This window comes from Rattus rattus, chromosome 2, assembly GCF_011064425.1.
Source record: "Rattus rattus isolate New Zealand chromosome 2, Rrattus_CSIRO_v1, whole genome shotgun sequence".
Lineage (NCBI taxonomy): Eukaryota > Metazoa > Chordata > Mammalia > Rodentia > Muridae > Rattus > Rattus rattus.
Window position 1 is genome coordinate 27,891,844 of NC_046155.1, and position 21,723 is coordinate 27,913,566.

At 36.8% G+C, this 21,723-nt stretch overlaps 1 protein-coding gene across 7 annotated transcripts in view; it reads right to left on the reverse strand.

Moving 5' to 3' along the window:
• Nucleotides 1-21,723, reverse strand: part of Rfx3 (regulatory factor X3) — a 242,068-nt gene that overhangs the window by 61,782 nt on the left and 158,563 nt on the right. For all 7 annotated transcript variants that reach the window (XM_032891766.1, XM_032891764.1, XM_032891762.1 and 4 more), the window contains 3 exons: nucleotides 17,116-17,190; nucleotides 10,456-10,637; nucleotides 6,221-6,340 (listed from right to left, as the gene is read on the reverse strand). In XM_032891766.1, the coding sequence (XP_032747657.1) occupies nucleotides 6,221-6,340; nucleotides 10,456-10,637; nucleotides 17,116-17,190 (377 nt within the window). The remainder of the gene's footprint in view (nucleotides 1-6,220; nucleotides 6,341-10,455; nucleotides 10,638-17,115; nucleotides 17,191-21,723) is intronic.

The window sequence follows — 21,723 nt, forward strand, 5'->3', positions numbered from 1 at the left end:
TCCAGCGGAAGGCAAAGAGCATTACATATTCACTATTACTGGAAAGAGTTTTCAGCACACCAAATGAAACGTTTGGAAAAGCCTTTCAAAGCAGCTGGAAAATGCCAAGATGAAAGGCAACAAGACTCTACGGGCAGTTAGTATTTGTATTTATGATTCATGAAAGTATAAAACTAAGTTGCACAAATAAAAATGCTCACTTAACAAGAGCAAGAGGCTAAAATTTTCTACTTTACTGGTGTCTTGTAATTCTCTTTAGAAAAACTGTCCTAGATTAATACTGGAAATGAGCCAAGTGATATAGACACAGACCAATCACAAGGAAATAGTCCTCATGAGAAGATCCATTATTTATGAATAGTAAATGAGTCTGCGATGTCACATTAGATATCAAAGTGACTCGTAATATCAACCTTGCTGACTAAAGGCAGGGTTTCATTTGTACTCTTCTTGGTAACTCAGAATATTGGGCTATTCACTAGTTTACATTTGCAGTGATGCAAGAAAATAAAACAAAGTAAATTCAAATGGGGTCATCGTCTCGACTGAGAGGGAATGATGTGGATCACTCGTGCTTTAATGAATGTGCTCTGGTATGTGCTGAGGAGGTAATGTTGAAAGAGGCAAGTTTGAATTCCTGGATTTCTTTACTGAGTCCTGTTAGCACCAGTGGCTTACACACTTAGATGCCTAGAACAGTGATACTCTTACATACAAAGTTTAGTGTGTGTGTTGTGTGCGTGTGAGTGTGTGCAGCACTTCTGTTGTTTACAGCTGGTTCTGTTACAGAGATCCTAGAAATACATTTTCCACTTCTTTATTTAGAGAATCACAATCCTGTTCTACCTGATGTCAACAAAAAGTAAAAGCACCCAAAACTCTGTCTAGGAAAAAAATAAATTGCTACGATTCTTGTCTAAAACACAATTAAATGGGACTTTCTTGTAAGTAAATTACAGTATAATTTCCTGATGAGCTCTATCATAGAAAGTGACATTGAAGGACATTATAAAGCTCAATAAACAGAAGAGTACTGGGTGCACACTTACAGAGCAGTTGCTCACCTAAGACTTCTGTTACTCTTACCTGCCTCAAAGGAATGACCCAGTCCTCCAAGTTTAGCTTTGTAATAACCCCAGAGAAATCGTGGTCCAGGGAAAGTATGATAAACTATTAATATTGATCAAAGCTGGGAACTACTAGCCTTGAAGAACAGAGAAACAAGTCACACCCACAGTACTCCCATGGTGCCTTCTACAAAATGGCAAGGATTACTAAAGAGTTTTCTGTAGTCCTTATAACGGTACCATGAAGAAGAATAACACTTCAATGTTTCCAGCTTAAAATATTTTATTTTTTTCACTTGAACTATGAAATGACAGTTTTTAGATGTTTTCATTTGTAGATGAAGAAACTGAGGCTTAGGGTGCTGAAATCATCCACAATCAAATCTGTATTCTCCACGTTAAGAAACCTCTAATAGCAAACATCCTTGGATGTCCTCCCTCTCATCTGAGGTGTAAGGAGTCTTGCTGTCCCTGCTTCTACAACCGCTCTCTTGTCTTTCTGCCAGTCCCATAAAGGCTCTGTCTTTCAGACTCCTCTTCCTAGCCAGGGACCATGTGAATGCAGAGATGACACATTTCCCCCTTGATTAAAACATCCTGTGATTAAACAGTGTGATTCTGTCCTGCTTTTCATGTGCATTTTTAGAAAAGGTTCCACTGGGTAGTTGAGGCTGTGCTCAAGCATGGAGCAGTTCTTTTGCCTCACTCTTCTATGTGAGAGGGGAAGGGAAAGAGATGCTAAGGGACCGGGGGAAGAAAGGGAAGGGAGCCATGAGCCTCCACATCTGCTATGAACATTTTGTAAGTGCATGGATTAAGTCACCTGTGTCTTGAGGACAGAATTCACACAAGTATGAAGAGGGGGGATTCTTGTCCAGGCCACTATATGGTGAGGTGTCTGTCCTATGTAGACGTTTTCCTGTAAACTGATTTTGCTCTTACCGTTCTTCATAGTATGCTCTTTTACATGTGATGTGATTATTCTGTAAGCAACTTACAACTACATGAAATTGTTCAGAAATGATAGAGAGTGGACCCTGGGATCAGACATGGTCAGGGACACAGTGAAAAGATGCAGTTTCTCTCTACCAGTTCTGAAGCAATGATACGAAAATAGTTCAAATATTTGTCAACATTTCCTATGGGTTTCTTTAAGTGCTGAAAATTATCCCTCTCATTGCTCCCTAATAGCCTAGTCTATGTGTTGTCTAAATGAAGGTGAGAAATTAGTGCATGAGTAAATTTCCTTTGAAATTTGAGCCCATTCAAATTCAAAGTTTTCTTTCAACAGAAGCTATTTTACACATTTTTCTCCTTTTTACTACCCACAGCTAACACTACTTGCAGAGGCATTTAGGTACCTTGCCTCCCTCTGATCCCAGAGGAACAGCAATAAGGGCTGCTGGAAGTCTGAGTTCATTTGCCCTTCACTGAAGGCCCACAGACCATGGCACCCACAAGTAAGTCCCAAGGAAACACATGACCCTGACTACTTATAATTTTGTTTTGTCTATAGCAACATTCCACAATTGCCTTTGAATCAAGCAGGCTCTGATCTACTCCTTTATTTTAAGTAAATGGTTTAAAGACGCATTTATCTCTCAAGTATGGGAAAATATGGACCCTGTAATATCGACTTCTCAGCCATAATGCCTTTTCATTTGTGTCTTGTGCATGGCTACTCTGACCAGCTATGCTCCGACCGGCTACGCTCCGTATGGCAGCTTTGAAGAGCTTCTGATTTGCACAGATGTGGAAATTACCTCTATATCAATTTTCCAAACTAGATATATAAAACTAAATACCAAAACTTAAATTATCAAAATGATGAACACACATACTTGACTTTCAAGGATAAATGGAACTATAGGTGCAGTAAATATATCATGAGATATTTAATCTGAATATACTGAATTGCCAATGAAATGCCACTACCTATTATTAACTATTTTAAACATCCACATACCATAGTTTAACAAGAGAGTACATTTTCTTTATGGATTTTACTTTCATTAGAATAATCTGAATCTTGAAATTATCCAGACATTAAAAACATATTGTGGGCTAGGGAGTAGAATGCACACCTTTAATCCCAGCTCTCAGGAAACAGAGACAAGCAGATTTACTAGGGTTTGAGGCCACCATGGTCTACAGAGAGAGTTCTAGGACAGCCAGGACTATAGAGAAAAACCCTGACACGAATAACCAAATTAAAAAAAAAACTACAGAATTTCAGGTAAATGATAAAAATAATTACTGTTCATTATTTGAACAAATACTCTTAATTTGACCCTTATGTCTAAACTCAGGGAAAGAGAGTGTGCAGTGAATATGGTCCTTCAGCCTCTTGGGGATAGCAGTGTAAAGCTCCATTACTCAGCAAGAACACTGCTGTCATTCAGGGTGCCATTGCCAGAGCAACCCCATAACCAAGCGTGGTGGCCATGCCTCTAATCCCAGCCTTCAGGAATCAGAGGCAGGTGAGTCTCTGTGAGTTCAAGGCCAGCATGGTCTGCATAAAGTTCTAGGCCAGCTAGGACTAGATAGTGAAACCCAAATCTTAAAAAATACCAGCAGGAGAGAGAGCAAACCTATTACATTGAGCACATCGTCAGTATTCTAATGTTCTTCACTGACAGGAGGGCAGGCCACTCAAGACACGGATGCTGGCAAAGTTTACTAATACGATAAGCACTTCCTATCTCTATAAACATGTTCACATGCCGCCTTTTCTTACAGTGACTCCTTAACCTTTACAGCTCTAGAGTCTGTTTAGTAGGAAAATTCAGATAAAAGGAAAAAAAAAAAAAACCCTTTACTTCCCTAATTCAGACATTTTGTAAAGACTGTCTTTTGAAAGTTTACATTCATGCAAGTTTACTAGATTTCCTCCCAGATAAATCACAGGAAGAGATGGGCTTACTTGTCTCAGGCACAGTTTATCAAGCTTCTCTGAGTAATTACATTTGAATATGTTATTTCTAAATCAAGCTTCTCTTGATTTCATCATCATCTACTGTGTTTTGCTGCTAAGTTGGGGGCAGAGAGCACAGCAGAAGTAAATGCTATAAATCTTGTTCTTAATAAGAGGAAAAATAAGCAAAAACTTGTGATCATAATAGTTTATAACATATAAACTATTGCTACCATATAAGATACTAATACATGTTTTATTGTGTTTTCTTCAGTCCTTTTTCATTTTTCTACCTATAGATTAAAAAAATCTAAAACCTAGAAATTAAAAACAAAATTGAGAATCTGTGCTGCTTTTTTTAAAAAAATAAGATAGCCAGCCTTGAACTGTGTCGCTGGGCTGGCACTCACGAAATTATGACTGTGCTGAAACTAATTAACAAAAGCCCCTACCCTACCTTCAGCTTTTTCCCATTACCCATGTCTTGCCCCAAATCAAAAAGTCATCTCTCTAGAAAAAAAAAAGAATCAAAATTTCATTCTTTTGCTTCAAAGCTTTAAATAGCTTTCCAGCTATTTCTACACACAAACGCCTCGAATTTATTATCTTCAAGTAAAACTAAATCTCTTAATGTATGCCTGGAACTGCTGCAGACATCGCCTCTCTAACTCTCTACTCAAGCAACTCTGCAGTAACAACTTAACCAAACCTCGGCCCACTGCCAACCTCCTCCTCTCCCTCCATGTGCTTATGGGAACACTTCCCTTCTACCTAGAGAGCCCTGCCTTTTCCTTAGTCCCTACTCAAGTAACACTTTCTCTATGACATTTACTTATCCTCCCTCTCCTGGGCTTTGTTCAATTATTCTGTAATCTAGAGTTCTTTGATTAACACTGGATTTTGGCACAAGACACTGTATTACTTTATTTTCCTCATTCCTCATACACCTTGTATTTTTAAAGGTAGAGACTATGTCTTACCCTTGAATTTAGGACCAGCACATAGTAGGCCTTTAATCAATGTCTCTTGACCTATTATATGATGTTGTCTGCATACTACACTAGTGTGGATGAGAAGACCTTACACATAACCACCTTAGGATAATGAAGAACCCAGGGAAATCATCCCTTGTCCTAGTACTTCTACTGCTTCCGTAGGAAAGGACAGTTATAAGTACAGAGCATAAAGAGGGTGAGTTTGCAAAATTTTTATTTACTGTAAATTGTGACAGAGTTATAAGTGACTGAAAGGCTCTTACCAGTGCAATGGGCTGTATATTCCACTTAAGCTTTGTGAAAATCATGGGTGCTAATACTTTGATTATCAAGGATTATGAGTACAGATCAGACAGAGTTGGTTCTTTTCAATTCCAAGATTTATAATTCTATCATCCATCCAACCATCCATCCATCTTTCTATCCATTTTCTGATTCATTCACCCACCCATGTATCCATCAACCCATAAATGTAAGATCTCTTAAAGCTCTAATGTCTATGTTGGTGAAGATCAGATGCAAAGGAAATTTAAGAAGTCCCAAAGATCCTACAAGAACCAGACTTGGTCAGAATTAGCTGGCGTGGGCAAGACGGCTCACAAGGTGAAGCTGCTTGCTACACATACCTGATGACCTGATGACCTGATGACCTGCACGGATGAAAGCCACGGTGGAAGAAGAGGAAGAAGAAGAAGCAAATCCTGAAAACTATTCTCTAGCCTCCACATACCCACCTTCACCAATATATCTCACACATGGGCATCTCTCTTACACACACACACACACACACACACACACACACACACACACACACACACACACACACACACACACACACACACACACACACTCACATACTCACCACCCATACTCACTCATGACTCACATTTGCATGTAACAAATAAAACTTAAAAGAATTATCTGAAGGATGTAAGAATAGCATGTCTCATGGATCGAAAGGTGCTCTCTCTGCCGAGATGTACTCCTTGGTCTTTGCGTGCCGTTTCCCTGTATCAACAGTGATGTCACATTTAACTCTAAGTGGGCCCTTAATGTTGAAGACTAAGTTATTTTTAAAAAACTGAGAAAGGGATCACTGAAATTCTAAATGATATTTCAACACGACTCACAGCAAAAGCATGTTAATGGTAGCATCGCTTCCTGTGTGTTTGTTCATTCTATTTGCTGAGAGAGAAGAGGACCTGTGGAATTAATTAGCTTTGACACAACAACTCATATTATACCTTTGCTTCTGTTGCATGGGCTGTTGCCTCATAGCCATGTACTGCATATCTTCTTGTAGACGGTTAAGAGGAGAATCTGGCTTCACCCGGATCCCATAGTAATGGTACTTGGAGTTTCCTCTTCACAAAAGAACAATAAATATGGAAACATGAAAAGTCAGTATAATTAGAATTAGCCATTAACTTCACACAGAAAAATTGGGTCAAAACATACCCACATTCCATATTTATAATTTATCTTTTCTGGATGCCTGTAATATTTCTACAGTGATATTCCAAAGAGAAAAATAAAATTGCAAAATAATCACCTCAAGACCTCAGTTCTTGTAACCAGTTCGTTTAAACTTTCACCTAAACATTCACCAGATATCCCACTTGTACCACTCACATTAATTTATTTTCTAATATGTATTTTAAATTGAATTTAGAAGGTAATTTAGGTTGGGCCAATCACAGTTCATCCACAGCACAAATCACTATATACTAGACAGCAATTTGCCATAAACACAGAGAAAAAAAACCAACTTCATTCTGTAGTCTAGGGTTAATTTTTCTTTTTGTGTTTATTTTATACACAATGATATAATATTATTGCTATATTATATGATGGTTTATTTTTAATATTTTGAAACATAAAAAGGAAGAAGGTACTTAATATATTTTAAGAACATTGTATTAGTTTCTGTTTTATTGGTTCATATCTGTTGTTTACTAATTAGATATAACATAAAAGACAGGGACATGTTCCCGTAAAAATGGTGAGGCCTTCCTGGAATAAAAGTTTTGCAACTTCTTCAGAAATAAAAAATACAATGCTTGATATTAGAAATGATAACTTTTATTCTGAATGAAATTTGCAAATTCTTGCAAAAATAGCATTTTAAATATGTAAGTTCTTGCAGAGAGACCAGTTTTTAACAAGTCTATATATAGCAATACGTCTGTGAGCATTCGTCCAATTTTTCTTTCCTTTACAAAGAGAAATGCAAGTGATATGTAGATTAAATATTTTTAATGAAAATAGATAATTTTACTTCCAAAACTAACAAACTTACATTAAATGAGCCATATATTTGAAGAGACATTAAGGTATTCAAATCCCTATAATTTCGAGAAAATGAAATAGAAATGAAAACTTAACACCTTCCACTTGAGAGATTAGCTATTGTTTGTAGAACCCACTGAAATGAGAGCAAAAGCCTACACCAAACCTACTCAGATCACACCCTGTAGTACTCTAGACAAGCTAGAGGCTATTTGGAGTAGAAAAAGGGAAGAAGCAGGAGCCACTGGCCATGGGAAAACACACATAAACTCATGTTCCTACTGTGAGTCTCAGTTTCTTACAAATTAGCATTGTGGTTGGAGTGAGAGGAAGCTCTTTCTGTCCCACTAGGAATGGCCTGAGAAGAGAAGCACACCCTGGGTCACCTTCAGTCAGATTTAATCCCTTTGGATAAGGGATCGATCACAAGGTACCCTTTAAATTACCTTTGATAGAAATGCAATGGCTTTATTTGCTTTTTGTCCACTTAAGTGCTAAGGGAGTTTTTATAATTTCACTAGACAATTCTGTAGACAGATAATGCTTCCATAGATGTTCACTTGCATAGACCAACCACGTGGGATTTCATCTGCCTCTTGATTTGTACTGATTTTTTCTTCCATGCCTTGGAATAGGAGTGAAAACATCAAGACCAGGTTCCACAGCAGAATCTCTGAACTCTTACCTTGCACCTCTGGTTTTCTCTATTAACATCCACCCCGTTTCCGAACACTCCATTTGTTTAAACTCAACCTCTATAGCATTTATTCCCTCCTTAGTTCCTTAGGCTTTCCTATCCAACTCAACTGCAAGCACCTCATACTGGGAGGAGAAAGTAAAAGCTTCAATGCTGCAGAATGTACTTATAGAATATAGATTCTACTCATTGACAAACCCGAACAACTCCAATTTTGTCCCTTTTCTATTTTAAAGATGTGTTTCAATGTTTGAAAAGAGCTTCAATATAGGACCCATTGAAATCTTTTCAGCAACAAAAGCAGTACAACAATACAGCTATTAGAATGTTGACTCAAGCCTAGAGTTTCAAAATATTGGCACTATACAAGTAACTACTGAGCCATGAGCTAGGAGACACCAGGCTATGTTTCTAATGATTTTCCTGTTTTGTGGTGGGGGGAGGCAAGGGTGCAGATACTAGGGAAACAAAAGGTTCTTTTTTTCCCAAAGGAATGAAAGCCAGCTTCTTCAGTCTGAATAGACAACCACATTCTGCAATTTAAAATATACTATCTTTTGAAGTAATGGTAGAAGAATATATTTATGAAAGAACTGAACCTCCGGCAATTTGAAAGTTGTACATTTGCTTCAAAGCAAGCAAGAGAAAAAAAAATCGCAGTTCAAACACAACCAACTCTTCTAAAACTAACACAGTAAAGAGTTTTGGGGCATACTGCCCCAAAATATGGTAGTTGGCATTAGAGAAACCAGCAGAAACGGACCGTGGCGAGTAGAAGAAACCCTCTCACTTGCTCTCCAGTGACATGGCGATAGACACAGCCTTGGTAAACTGGATTTAGGACGTCTTGCATCAGGACAAAAGAATATTTTTTACTCTGAGGAAGCAGCATGGAGTCTGAATGAAAGGCTTTCCTGGGCCACCCTTCATACTTCACTATTTATAATTTTAGATCACAGCATACCACTTTGTCCAATCACACTGCTTCAGAAGTGTCTACTTCAGTTGGCTTCGGGAAAAAAAATCACAATTTTCCATTTCTTTGACTCTTTATATATATAAATGTATCACATTCTATAAAAATTATATTATAGAAATCATTTCATACTTTAATTTTCAGCTTGGGTCATCTGAGAAACTGCCTAGTGAGATTGGCTTGTGGGCATGCACTGGGGAGGATGTCTGGATTATTAGTTGATGCAGGAGGGCCCAGTCTGCTGTGAGTGGCACCATGTAAAGATAGGTGGTCGTGGGCTGTGTAAGAAAGCTAGCTAAACAAGACCCTGTGAGGGAGGCACCAAGAAGCATCCCTCCATGGTCTTGCCTCCAGGTCCTTGTCTTTAGTTCCTGGTCCTGCCTTCTCTCAGTAATCGACTGAGACCACCAAGTACAAACCAACAAACCTTTTTCCTCTCCAAGTTGCTTTTAGTTACCCTGTTTCATCACAGTAAGAAGCTAGAACAAATCGGTATGCATTTCCCAAGTTAAACTGTGTTTTGTTATAGGGATCTTAGCCATGTACCTGAGAATGAGTAAAGGCTACTACATTAGTCTTTTCTCTCTGACAAAATTTGCTTCTCCTTTCAGCATAAATGCTTACTGTTGTTAATTATTAGGATATAGCTTCTTTTCCAGGGACTTAGAGAAAAATCCTTGTACCGTAAGTCTCTGAGGCTGTGATTCTAACTAACGTGCTATCACCCAATGTGTAGAATGACAGCTCAATTTAATGTTTTGCATATGATTCCCATATAACTTAGAAAAGTCAAAGAATTAATGTATTTCTACCTAACTGCTTAAAACATGAGTTATCAATTTGTAAAAACTCGTAGAAAACAGAAATGAAGCTTCAAGACTCTAAATTTTCTTTTCATCATGTTTGATTAGAAAAATCACTCATTGTTGGGAAGGAAAGAAACCCATAAGATGACAAGTCCCTACCTCAGATACGTGTTTTCTATAATGGAAGTATGCCACAGTTCACTCCCATATATGCCTGTCTTCACAATCAAGAACAAGAGAGACAACCGGAAAGCTTAGAAGGCTAGGAAGAGGTAAAATAGGACCACCAGAAAGAGCTTCAATATGTACACATTGTAACTTTACCGAATACTGTTAATTGGCCTCAGAGTCACAAAATAAAATGGAAACTTCAGCCTTAACTTCTCCAAGTCAACAGTTTCCATAAAAACAACTAAATATATTTTAAAGCAATAAGGAAATGCTTATTTTCCATTTACTATGCCTCTGTATTCGTGCATTATTTGTTATATGCAAATCTTAAACAAGTTGGCCTTCTAACTTCTAAGTAGTTTGAAAGCCAGTGTGGTAACAGCCACTGAATAATTTTCCTGTGGACTTTATAAAGGGGGTTCATTCTATATTTTTCTCCTCACATCTTTTCTGTAATGAAGTATATTTTTGCTCACTCTCCAACACTGCTCTAATTTGAAACAGAGAGATGAACTAATTAAGTTGACCGTGAGTACTAACCTAGTGCCTAATCTCCTAGTTCGTAGCCCCATAAAAATGGACCTTATTAGTTTTCCGAAAGAGGCAGCGTTGACTGGGTCCAGCTTGTGCTCCTGACAGTGTCGAAGATAGTGGTTATACAGGGTGCTCCTTGGAAGGCTCACTCCTTCTGCTGTCTCGTAATTGTCCAACAGCCACTGGAGCTGTTAAGATAAGAGAGAATTCATGGAATTTGCCAAAATGTCGGCAAGGTACAGTATGTACAGCTACTTGAGACTCTTCGTTATCTCTTAGGATAAACTGTGATAATTCAGAAGCTGGGATAACTGACTTTCTAAGCTCTGGGAAATATCACACAGTTATCAGATATCATCTAATTTTTCCAGCATAAGTAGAGATATTAAATTTTCCCTACATTGACTATATTCCTGAGATATGTACTTTTTTTTGCAAAGAAATAAAATAACAGCATTCACTGGTTATAATCTTAAATAACATCTCAAATAACTATTAGATAATACAAAAACATTTCATCTACTGGGAAAAATTATATAAATAGGCAAAATTTAGTCATTCTTCCTCCCAAGAAGGACACTTGCTTGAGGTTACAAATAACTTTAAGATGATGAAAAGCACTATTTTCACAATCACCAATTTTCTACCTCAAAGTTGAAGTCTTTTTACCTCAAATTTTTGGAAGGCACACTACTCTGCTAAATACTAAATCATGTTTTCTTTGCCTATAGTTTACATGTTAAAGTTTTATATTATAGTTTCTTTAAAAATAATACTTAAATATAGAAATAAAGAAAAATCTCTGCTGGATGTCTATTATTAGATCTCAACTTACTCATTTACTTGCAAAAGAAATGAAATAAATGTAAATGATTTTCCTAAGGTTATATATTGTCTCAGTGTCAGGCGTGGTTTCTAACTCCTGTTTCCTAGTTACTCTAGATCAACAGGCCATCAAAGCAGCAAATGCCTCCTTTTATTTGTCTCAACAATCTGTATGGCATTTATAAATGGTACAGTAAAGAGCAAACACTGACCCGAGACTGTAGTTAAATGTGAATTATGGAAGTAAAATAACCCAAAGATGAATGTGACAGTACGTGTCCTCTGGGTATGTAGTCAAAGGCTAAAGGTGACAATGACCTGGGCATTCAAGTAAGTCAAAGGTTTTATTCTATTTTACCTGTCTAGCTTAAGATTTTTTATTAAACTTTGAACCAGAACTTTCAAGGCTTTTACAAAAATTTATCAAATTGTCTTTGCTTGTTTTTTGAACTATGACAACTGAATTTCCCAGAGCATTTTAACTTCAGATATCCCCAAGTAATCATTCAATAGTGAAATATGTGTCATCAAACTTACAGTAGTACACCACAGTGCATGTAAGATTCTTGTAACAATACAGTTATGTCCCACTAAGAAAGACTTAGAGTTCCCTAAGGAATATATATCCATATAAATAAACATTAAAATACATGTTAATATTGTATCATATATAATTTAACACTAGAAAACACTAAAGAGATTACACAATTAGCTCTCCTTTTTACATTGACAGAAAAAATTACAGTTCATAAAGAATTTTTCATAGCATTTACTTATAGCTTATATAAGTAAAACATTTTCCACAGACACTCGAACATGAGTGTGTGTATTGAAAATAACACACAGAACAGGTTCTCTCTAAACATGTGTTTTATATGAAACATCAGAGTAAACTCACTCATGCATTAAATAGTGGGCTTCTTTAGAGTATTTTCTTTTTTAAATTTCAAGAGTTTAAAATATAAAACACAAGTAAGAAAGACAAAGACACAGCAATACCAACCTGATTCAAATCTCATCCATGTGCCTCAGAGATATGACAGGATATGAAAGCACTTCCAGTGGAATTCAAGGAGCCACTGTGAGCTGTACTATGAAAGTGTGCTACAGTCTTTCACAGATGCTAGGTAGAGCAAGGCGAGCGAGCTCCCTTCTACTGGTATTCTTAACATGTTAAAACAGGAAGGACACAGACCCCTTCATCAAGTGTTAAAAAAAAAAAAAAAAAAAGAACAAGTTCCTGAAAGGATTTTTGTATAAAGTGAAAATATTTTTAGCAGTAGCAAAGGATGTAACAAATTTCTCATACACACAATACACATTGTAGAACACATTTAAGTTGAAAGTACTTAAGCTGTATGAGTGTGTGTGCATGTGTGTGTATGTCCCCATTAAAGGGATAATAACATGATTAAGAAAAGGAAAAGAAGTAATTCTATGTATACTTTCCCTTGTTAATGAGCAAAGATATATTTATATAGAAAATCTTAGCTTTAGGGAAATTTCCCCTAGAAATGGAAGTTAATTTTAAAATGTGAACTTTACAACCAGAATATATAAATGAAAACAAACCAATAAGCAATTTTAATGTAATATAAACAAATGAAAATAATTACTTAGATATAGAAATGAAACTTTTAATACTACCGTAGTTGTGTACTTGTCTCTCCTTATAACATTTACTTACTATCTTTGTATATTGTTTATATTCCCCAAAATGTTTTATGTTTAAACTAGTTTGAAAATATTAATTTGATTAATAGGAATATACACAAATCTGTGTACAGATGCACAGCATCCAGCTGTGGTTGGCTGGGGACTTGACAATAGCAAAAACTGAATTTGTTCTGCCTCCACCTCATCAAAAGGAAGCACTTTAGTCCTTGCAGAAGCACGGTGAGCACGTGGAAAGAAAGAGGAGGCGATAGAAATAAAAGCCCTGACGATGGAGGTGTCTGGTCTGCTGCCACGGGGTCCCGGCTGGGAAGACCGCCAACAACCACACCTTCAACTTACTAAGGAAGCAGAGCACCATATAAACTATGCCCCCAAAGACTTGGAGATACAGCGGGAACATTTCATCTACATTTTACACACTCGTGTCTAATTTTCTGATTTTGACACATGATGAAATTCTAAGTCAGATATTGAATCTAAAACATAGGATTACATAGGATTGCTTCATTATTAGAGGAACTAAGCAGCTGCATTTCTGTAAAATAATGTAAGAGATTATGCTATATGCTACCTGCCCAAAGGAACCAAATAATCCTTAGAGAGTACATTGTTTTATGCAGTTTTCTTCTTAATGAAATGTATTTAAACACTAGAATTCAATTCCATGAATATATAATAGTTTAGAATAAAACCATCTGTTTCTCTTATTTTATTCTTTTAATAAACTATCTTATAAAGTGAGTACATTTACAATCTTGGGAAATACTTTAAAGATTGTAAGATATTATAAAAAATTTTAAACTTTCTCTTTAAACCTAATTATTGTAATAATGAACCAACATATTCTTATCCAAGGGCAGAAAGCCAGATAGCTGCATCTTTCAACCTTTGTATGTAATCTGTATTCATCAGAACACAGAAGATGAATGATTCTTATGTGTTCTAAAGGGAAACACTGATTGACAAATAAAAATAAATAAATAACGTATTGCCTAATTAACATCTAAATGCAACATTCCAGGTGGATTATTATATTAGGAATCACTTTAAGGTCATTGCACTGATGTTATACATTTTGACAGGCCTATAGTAACTTTTATTTACAATACAGCCATGACAGTGGTGGGCAAAACTAAAAACCAAGATTTTACTTTAAGCTAAATATATTTCAGTAGCTTAAATTATAAGCATTATGAATTAATTGTCTGCTAGATTATGATGATTCCAAAAACATAAATGCCTAGGGGTTTCATATACTTTAAGAGGAATTAAAAGGAAACATATGCTTAAGTGTGCTATGCAGAAGCTAGTAACAGTTAGTTTAACAACAATTCTAGGCTGAAGTTTACCATGTAAACTATCCTAAATTGGCTATGCTATAAACACTAAATGAAAATGTATATTAATTACAGCTGACAGAACAGGACAAGTTTAAGTCTGCAACTAAAAGGATTAGATATGCTTTGGACTCAGGGAGATCTATAAAATTTATTAACAGCATCTTTACACATAAAATTTAAACAAAAGTATTGTATCAAAAATTTTTTATAAAACTAAAGTAAAGCACATTCTAAAATGTAAAAAGATGAGTGATATCACTTTGGGGTACAACTTTTTAAAGGATTAGGTTGAAAGAAAAGAATTTTAATCTTAAGGATATGTGTGGAAAACTATAAGGGGATCCATATATTCTTCATTTAGTTAGAAAGCCACAAGACAGAACTCTACCAGTACATACATACTGACTGAAGAAGATTTGGGGACAAAAAGAGAAGCTAATACATTGTATGTATGAATTCAAAATAGGCATACAGATGACTGGGAAGGAACTCTACAACAATAAAATAAGGTCCAGCTGCCCTTACATGCGTCTACTCTGCAAATATTTAGTATGTATCTACTATGTACCAGCACTGTTGTATGCAAGAGGACTGTGTTAGAAGACAAATCATAAAAACCTTTACTTTCTTTTTTAGCTTTAACTAGCCAATAACTATTTACTGGTTGTCTGTGATGCTGACACAAAGCCACTGGGTTAACAGTATAAACAGACTAATGCAGAAAGACACACACTGAGGAGCATTTCGTTCCAGCTGCTGGGGAAACCCAGTGCAAGTCCAGACACCATTCACATCTGAAGGAAAAGACAATGGAAACGTTTTCTGCATGCCAGGAGAAACTAAGTCAGTGGGCATCAGGAAAACCATGATCCTGTGGCTTCCACTCACAAAAGTGCACTCTAAAGCAGTTCTGAACAACCGAGACTACTTCAGAGATGTAGTGAAGCTGAGTGAAGTCAGAAAACAAATGTGTCCAACAGGAGCGACCTCTGTGTCCACTCTTCCTACACACAGCAAGCAGGCTGGCACACGGAAGACTTGCTGTACTATGCAATAAGAACGCACATCCAGGGAAAACACATAGTTGTTTTGTTTGAGCAAAGAACATTACCTCACAGATTCTAACTAAAGAAAATAATTTTAAATCACTCAATATATTTCAAAAGTTTTAAACAAATAGAAATATTTTAAAAACATGTTATATACCTACATTATTGTTTATGAAGCATCAATAAAGTTGGGTAACTGAAGTTAAATTTAAACAACATATTATGATATATTTCATATCTCCAAAGTGAAATAAGAATTGACTTTCAGAGTCAATTTAGAAAACTGAAAATTTCAAAAGAGCAACTAGAAATTTCTATTTATTTTTAGAAATACTTATATGGCTGCACATTTCTGGTTGGAAGTGATAAGCATTTTCACTTGCTATTTTCAATATACAAACTGGCAAATTCATCCTAATACCATATGGTAAACTAGCCTTTAACCCAACCAGAGATTCATTCCAATAAGCAGAATATACTTAAGAACAAAGTCTGGAAAAGAGTATTCAAATTGTTTTTAAAAAGACGTGACAATTATATCTATATATCTATATCTATATTCTTATTTTAAAATTTCTATCTGTAATTTTTACTATAGTCATAGTCCTTCTATGAACTGGCTAACATGTTTTGTTTGCCAAGATGCTTCTGTTGAAAAGGAAATGAATCAAAACACCTCCTCCAAAACTCAGCATTAGAACATCAGAAGGAAGTGATACTTTGGAATACAGATCTGAAACAGTTCAAAGCTCTTTTTTTTTTTTTTTTTTTTTTTTAACAGAAAACCACAGTAAAATATTTCCTATAAACTCTATGATTGCTAAAAGTACTACAGCTATTTCAGTGATCTTACTTTTAAACTTTTTAGTCATAAAAATATTAAGAAAATTAAGAAATGACAATAAATTATCCCTAAATTAAAAACAATTAGTTAGGAAGGAAACGTCTAATTCGTGCTCAAATGTTATGAATGCCACCCTAGGAGCTATATCCACAACACTTAAGGCATGTGTCCATTCGTTTCTTCATGTTTCAGAAATTACCTTCTAAAAACAATGCCCTTCTATTGTTTTTTCATTATTTCCTCAAATTTGAACAGATGATGACAGTGTTATTTCGCAACACTTACCAGTGTTATAGTGACGCTGTACCCGGGAACAGCGACAACGTCAAGAAGCAGCAAGACCACTCCGCTTGCCTCGGGTATGAGCAAGTCACGACTTACATACAACGTTCCTTTTGGCCCATTTTCCTTTTCCTTCATTGTTTAGGCCATTGAGCTCATCCACGACTGTGACCTTCCTACTTTACACTCTTACCAGTACATACATTTGGGATAGTTTACCACTGCTTTTGGCATTAGTGGCCACTTATCCATTTAAGGACTAATCAGTCACATAGTAGATGTGGTTGGTTTTGCGTAAAGATGTGGACTGCAAAGTTTTGCTTTAGATGAAATAAATCTGTGGCTAACAAAACTTTAAATGTTTAAAATTACTATTAACTACATTTTAGAAATAAATAGTGTCTTGTCATTAATTTAAAATTTTGTATATTCAGATAGGAAGTACAAACACCCGGTAAAGCAGCACACTGGGTCTGTTTTGAGATACCCCACTGTGTAAAACACACATTAAATAATTAGAGTCTGAAGAGGCTTGAGAAAAGAAGGTTAAGAAGCAAAATAAATAAGTAAATAAATAAAACAAGCACTTAGAGGCAAGCAACGCATGCAGAACAAGCGAGAGATTAGTGTACATGAAGAGGCAACTTACATGGCTGTTGAGGAGAGAGCTCCTGTGAGTGGACAGACCGTCAGACTTTTGCAGCGTCTCAATCGCCATCTCAATCTGATAATAAACGTCATTAAAAAAAGGGCTCAAGACAAGATAGTAATAAAAGGCTGACCAGAGAATTTTTGATCGATTCTTAAAGTCTAATTCATTCTTCAATGATGGCTAATGAATAGCTATCACTAAATGTGTTTCCCCCCAGCTTTTCCATCCCTAGAGAATGAAATATAATATGCACATTAATAATAAGCTCAATTACAAAAGTAATCCTTTCTAAACACTCTGTAATTATCATCAGTATGGAGACCCAAGGATCAAGAACCCTGGCAGACTGTTCTAGTTATAAGAAACTATTTGGGGTTTAGTTGCATGGTTCAAGATGTGGGATATTAGCCCCTCTCTATATAGCCTCATACCTAAAGCATGCTTAACATTTGTCCTATGCTGCCACAAAATAAAAATCATAACAGTCTGAATTTAATATGCATTAGTATTTTAATGCAAGTTACAAAAACTCTAGAAGCTAGTAACTCTACACATCTTTCTTTTACTCTAGCAGTAAAATTTGGAAGGGAAAGGTCAGTCGGGTGAGCATTTAGATGTGACTATCGTCTCTATTATATTTTAGGACATGATGATGAAGCAGAAATATTAGAAATAACAGCAGAAAAAGGAGTGGAAGAGAAAATAACTCAGAGCCAACAAAAAATGGACAAGAACAGAATCAGTTATATTCAGTGTACTCCCAGTATACCAGGGGCAGTCACAAAATCAATCTTAAGCAAAAGCTTCCAGTGACAAACCCAAGACACTCTAGATGGCCTCACATCTAAGACAGCTGTCCTGCTCACAGCACTATGACAGATACATACTATCAAGACAGGGAATAAAAAGTATGCATTTGGAAACATGTATAGTAAAATACTAGCTAATTCAAACCGTCATTATGCAATTTGAGAAAATTAATTTCATTGTTTTTAACACTAGGAGTATATCAACAGTTCATTGTAAGCAGTTATCAATTTATATCAAATGGTACAATGATTTATTCTATAGTTAGCTGTTTTTGAGATCATAAAACCAGGCAAAGTGCTTTTTAAATCATTCTCTCCACAAGTTGAGGTGCTAACCGTATATTAAACTTGAAAACAAACAGAAGAAAGTGATATTGTTTATATTAAAAAATTCACATTTTAGAATATACAATGTAACTTAAGGAGTGATATGAACACCCATCTTTTAAATTTTATTTTTATTCTATGTGCGTTGGTGTCAGATCCTGGAGTTTCGGATGGTTGTGAGCGGCCACATAGGTGCGGGCACTGAGCGTGAGTCCTCTGTTAGGACAGTGAGCGTTCATCACTGCTGAGTCATGTCTGCTGCCCTGGTTTAAATCTCTTCGAAAGGGATCATAAAGCACTCTTGACAGCATAAGCAGCTGAAATCGTTCATGTGGTAATGAAGCATTTCTAAGAAGATTTTGCTCAAATGCTTCATTTGCTAAAATGCCCACAATTTTTTTTAAGTTTGAAGGTAGAAATTTGAATTGAGATTTCATTTTAATAAATAAATACAAGATGAGCAATAACTTGTGACTTTATAGGTTTAAATGAAAGGCAAAAATTATCAGAATTATAACATCTGAATTCCTGTCACTATGGGTTTGAGAGGCAGTGGTGTTAAGTGAGATCAGCCAGCACTTGACTTCCTTAGGGATCAATTTCTTTTGCTAAAGTTGCTGCTGTGGTGGGGTCAGATTCCCTGCAAGGCCAGGTCATCAGGAAAAGAACCAACCCACCGTGGATACTTTCTGGTTTTATCTTATGTCTTTGTATGCTGAAGATTGTTTCCAGACCTTCTACTGGGCTATATATCGTCCCCTTGAGCCAGCAGAGGAACCAGTAACAAGGAGCTCTGGGAAAGGTGGCAAAATGGCAAGGAAACAGATCCAGCTGCACCACCAGGACAGAAAAACTGACTAGGAGGAGCTGGTCTTCTATAACTTATCCCTACCAGATAACAATTTCTGAGAATATGGTCAAAACTATGAACCCTGTACTCAGACAAAATATATTTAAGAAGAGTTATAAACTTGTACAGATTTTCTCATCTTTCACATTTTCCCTGAAATTAAAATTCGTACTAAACAGAAGTAAGCATTCCCCAGTGAAAACACAAGGAAAATGTGTGCTAGGGAGCAGGAGCCTGAGTGAGTCAGGAAGCAAAAAAGCAGAGGGTGAGCTCAGCTTAGGGAGAGGAGAATGAAGGCAGCACGTCCAGTATAGAAACCCGAACCGTTCACTGAGAGGGAGAAGCTTTTTGGGGGGGGGGCGTAAAAAGCATTTATTACTAGAACAAAAAGGACACAGCACAAATAACTGTGGAAGGATCGGACTAACTAACAATGTGGTAAGCAAGGAAGATAAATTTAGAGTTGCAAAGGTTCCATCAATTTTAAAAAGTGGTCTAAGGGAAGGAGGAAGGGAGTATGGGGTGGGGGGAGATAAATGTGGCCTCGTGCAGTGAAATAAATATTAATCTGCTCCAGCGGTACTGAAGAGATCAACCGTTCCACTTGAAGTGCCACTGATACTGCTCAGATGCTAAAAACCCATAAAGAATCAACAGGCTATATTCTATGAGTTCTCAAGTTTGCTGTGCCACTGGCCTGGGTAATCAGATCTTTGATTTCAGTTCCTCTAACAAACACCTCATCCCTTTCCTCAGACCTGGAAAACAGATAAACCACCTTGTTTCCTTTTTAATCAAAGTGAATACTGACTATTAACTTGATTCTAATAAGAAGCACCCAGGAGAGTAAAGTACACCTCTAGGGGGTATCAGTGAGGCTTACAGAGGAACAACTGTGAGGGAAGACTCACTCTAAATGTGATGGGTATTCTGCTGGTTGGGAGACCAAGTTAGAATAAAAGAAGAAAAGAGAGGAAGCTTCTATGGGAACAGGCAGTCTCCTCTGTCTTTCACCTGTTCCTAGAAGGGAGACGACTAAAGCAGGCTATCGCACACGTATGACTGCAATGCCTGCACTCACACAGAAGGCAGGCATGGGACTCCTGTGGTGTCAGGAGTTGAAACCTGAGGATTACTGGGTGTGCTGGCTGCCAGGTTGACATCAATGAGAAACCTTTTCAAAGGAATAAAATGGAGAATGATAGAGAAGGATACCTGATTACATTTTCTGGCCTTGTGGAAACAAAAGCCAGCCACACTTGAAAACACATATGTGCGTATATCATACATATAAACCAACACAAATACATACTGACAACAATAACAAAAATGAAACACCACACACACACACACACACACACACACACACACACACACACACACACACACACACACACACACACAAATTAAAAGAGGCTACATTTTTTCATCTGAAAATATGATACCCAGAGGGCATCTGAGGAATTGACAGGACCACACTCATTCTAAGGCACAACAGTAAGGAAGTTTCAATATATTTGAAACACTTGAGAAGACAACTCCAGTGGCTCCTGCTCCATGTGACTGCCTAGGAAAAAAATTTCAGTTTGTATTCAACTATCTGAGCACTCAGAAGCTACTAGGGCCATAGTGCAAGAGACCTAAGCTGGTGTCAGACCTCGATGCTGTCCACATGACACAAGTCTTGCAGACATACAAAATATAACAGTTCCAAGGTCATGAATGATTCTATTCAGATTTCAATGGCAGGCCTGGGAATCCAACAAATGTTTCTCAGGGTCAGAATCTCTACAGGTAGTCCCTAAGGGGACAAACTTTGGAGACCCCTGAGAGGATGTTATTCTCTAGGAACATGGGATGTCTGTGGAGGAAAGCTGAAGACAATACACAGGGTCAAAAGAAAGAAAAGAAAAGGGGAAGAGAAAGAAAAAGGACAAGGAGCACAGCTGTAGCTGTAGGGCAGGTCTACCCCAGTGCTTTGGAGCTTACACCTCCATACAAATGTGAAAGATGAGAGACAATGGGGGCACAGGACTCAAGGCTTGCTGTGCTGGGTTTCAGAACTGTTTTAGTCCTGACCCTCTTTCCTGCGCTCTAATTCTTTTGTGCAGCTGCACACAGGGAAGGGAACAGAACACCTTCAGACACTGGAGCCAGCTCATAGCAAAGACCTGGCCTTCAGTTTCAGAACTTAAACCTGGACTTGGAACTACTGACTTTACAGACTTTGGTGTTTAGATCAGATGCACTTCACGCTAAGAGGTAGTCATGGGCTTTTGGGGAGCAGGGGCAGAATGCAGTAATTTAAATATGAACTGTTCCCAGAGGTCCATGTTTTGAATTCTTGGTTCTCTTTGTCCTCTCCTTTCAAGTATTTGTCACAGTAACAAAAATGTTACCTATATAGTCACAAATGTTCTAAAAATGACCATGTGACAAAGAGTACACCTACATTTGGTTCTTTAATTCAAGAAAAAATGTGCATCAATTTTGTAAGGTAGAAAATACATTTAAAAATATATCAAATATGTAAATGTTATAGTAGCCTAAAACAGTAAGAGAATTTTCCTCGTTTTCTTAGGAATTGGGATTTGAAAATCAGAGGCAGCAAGTGGGATA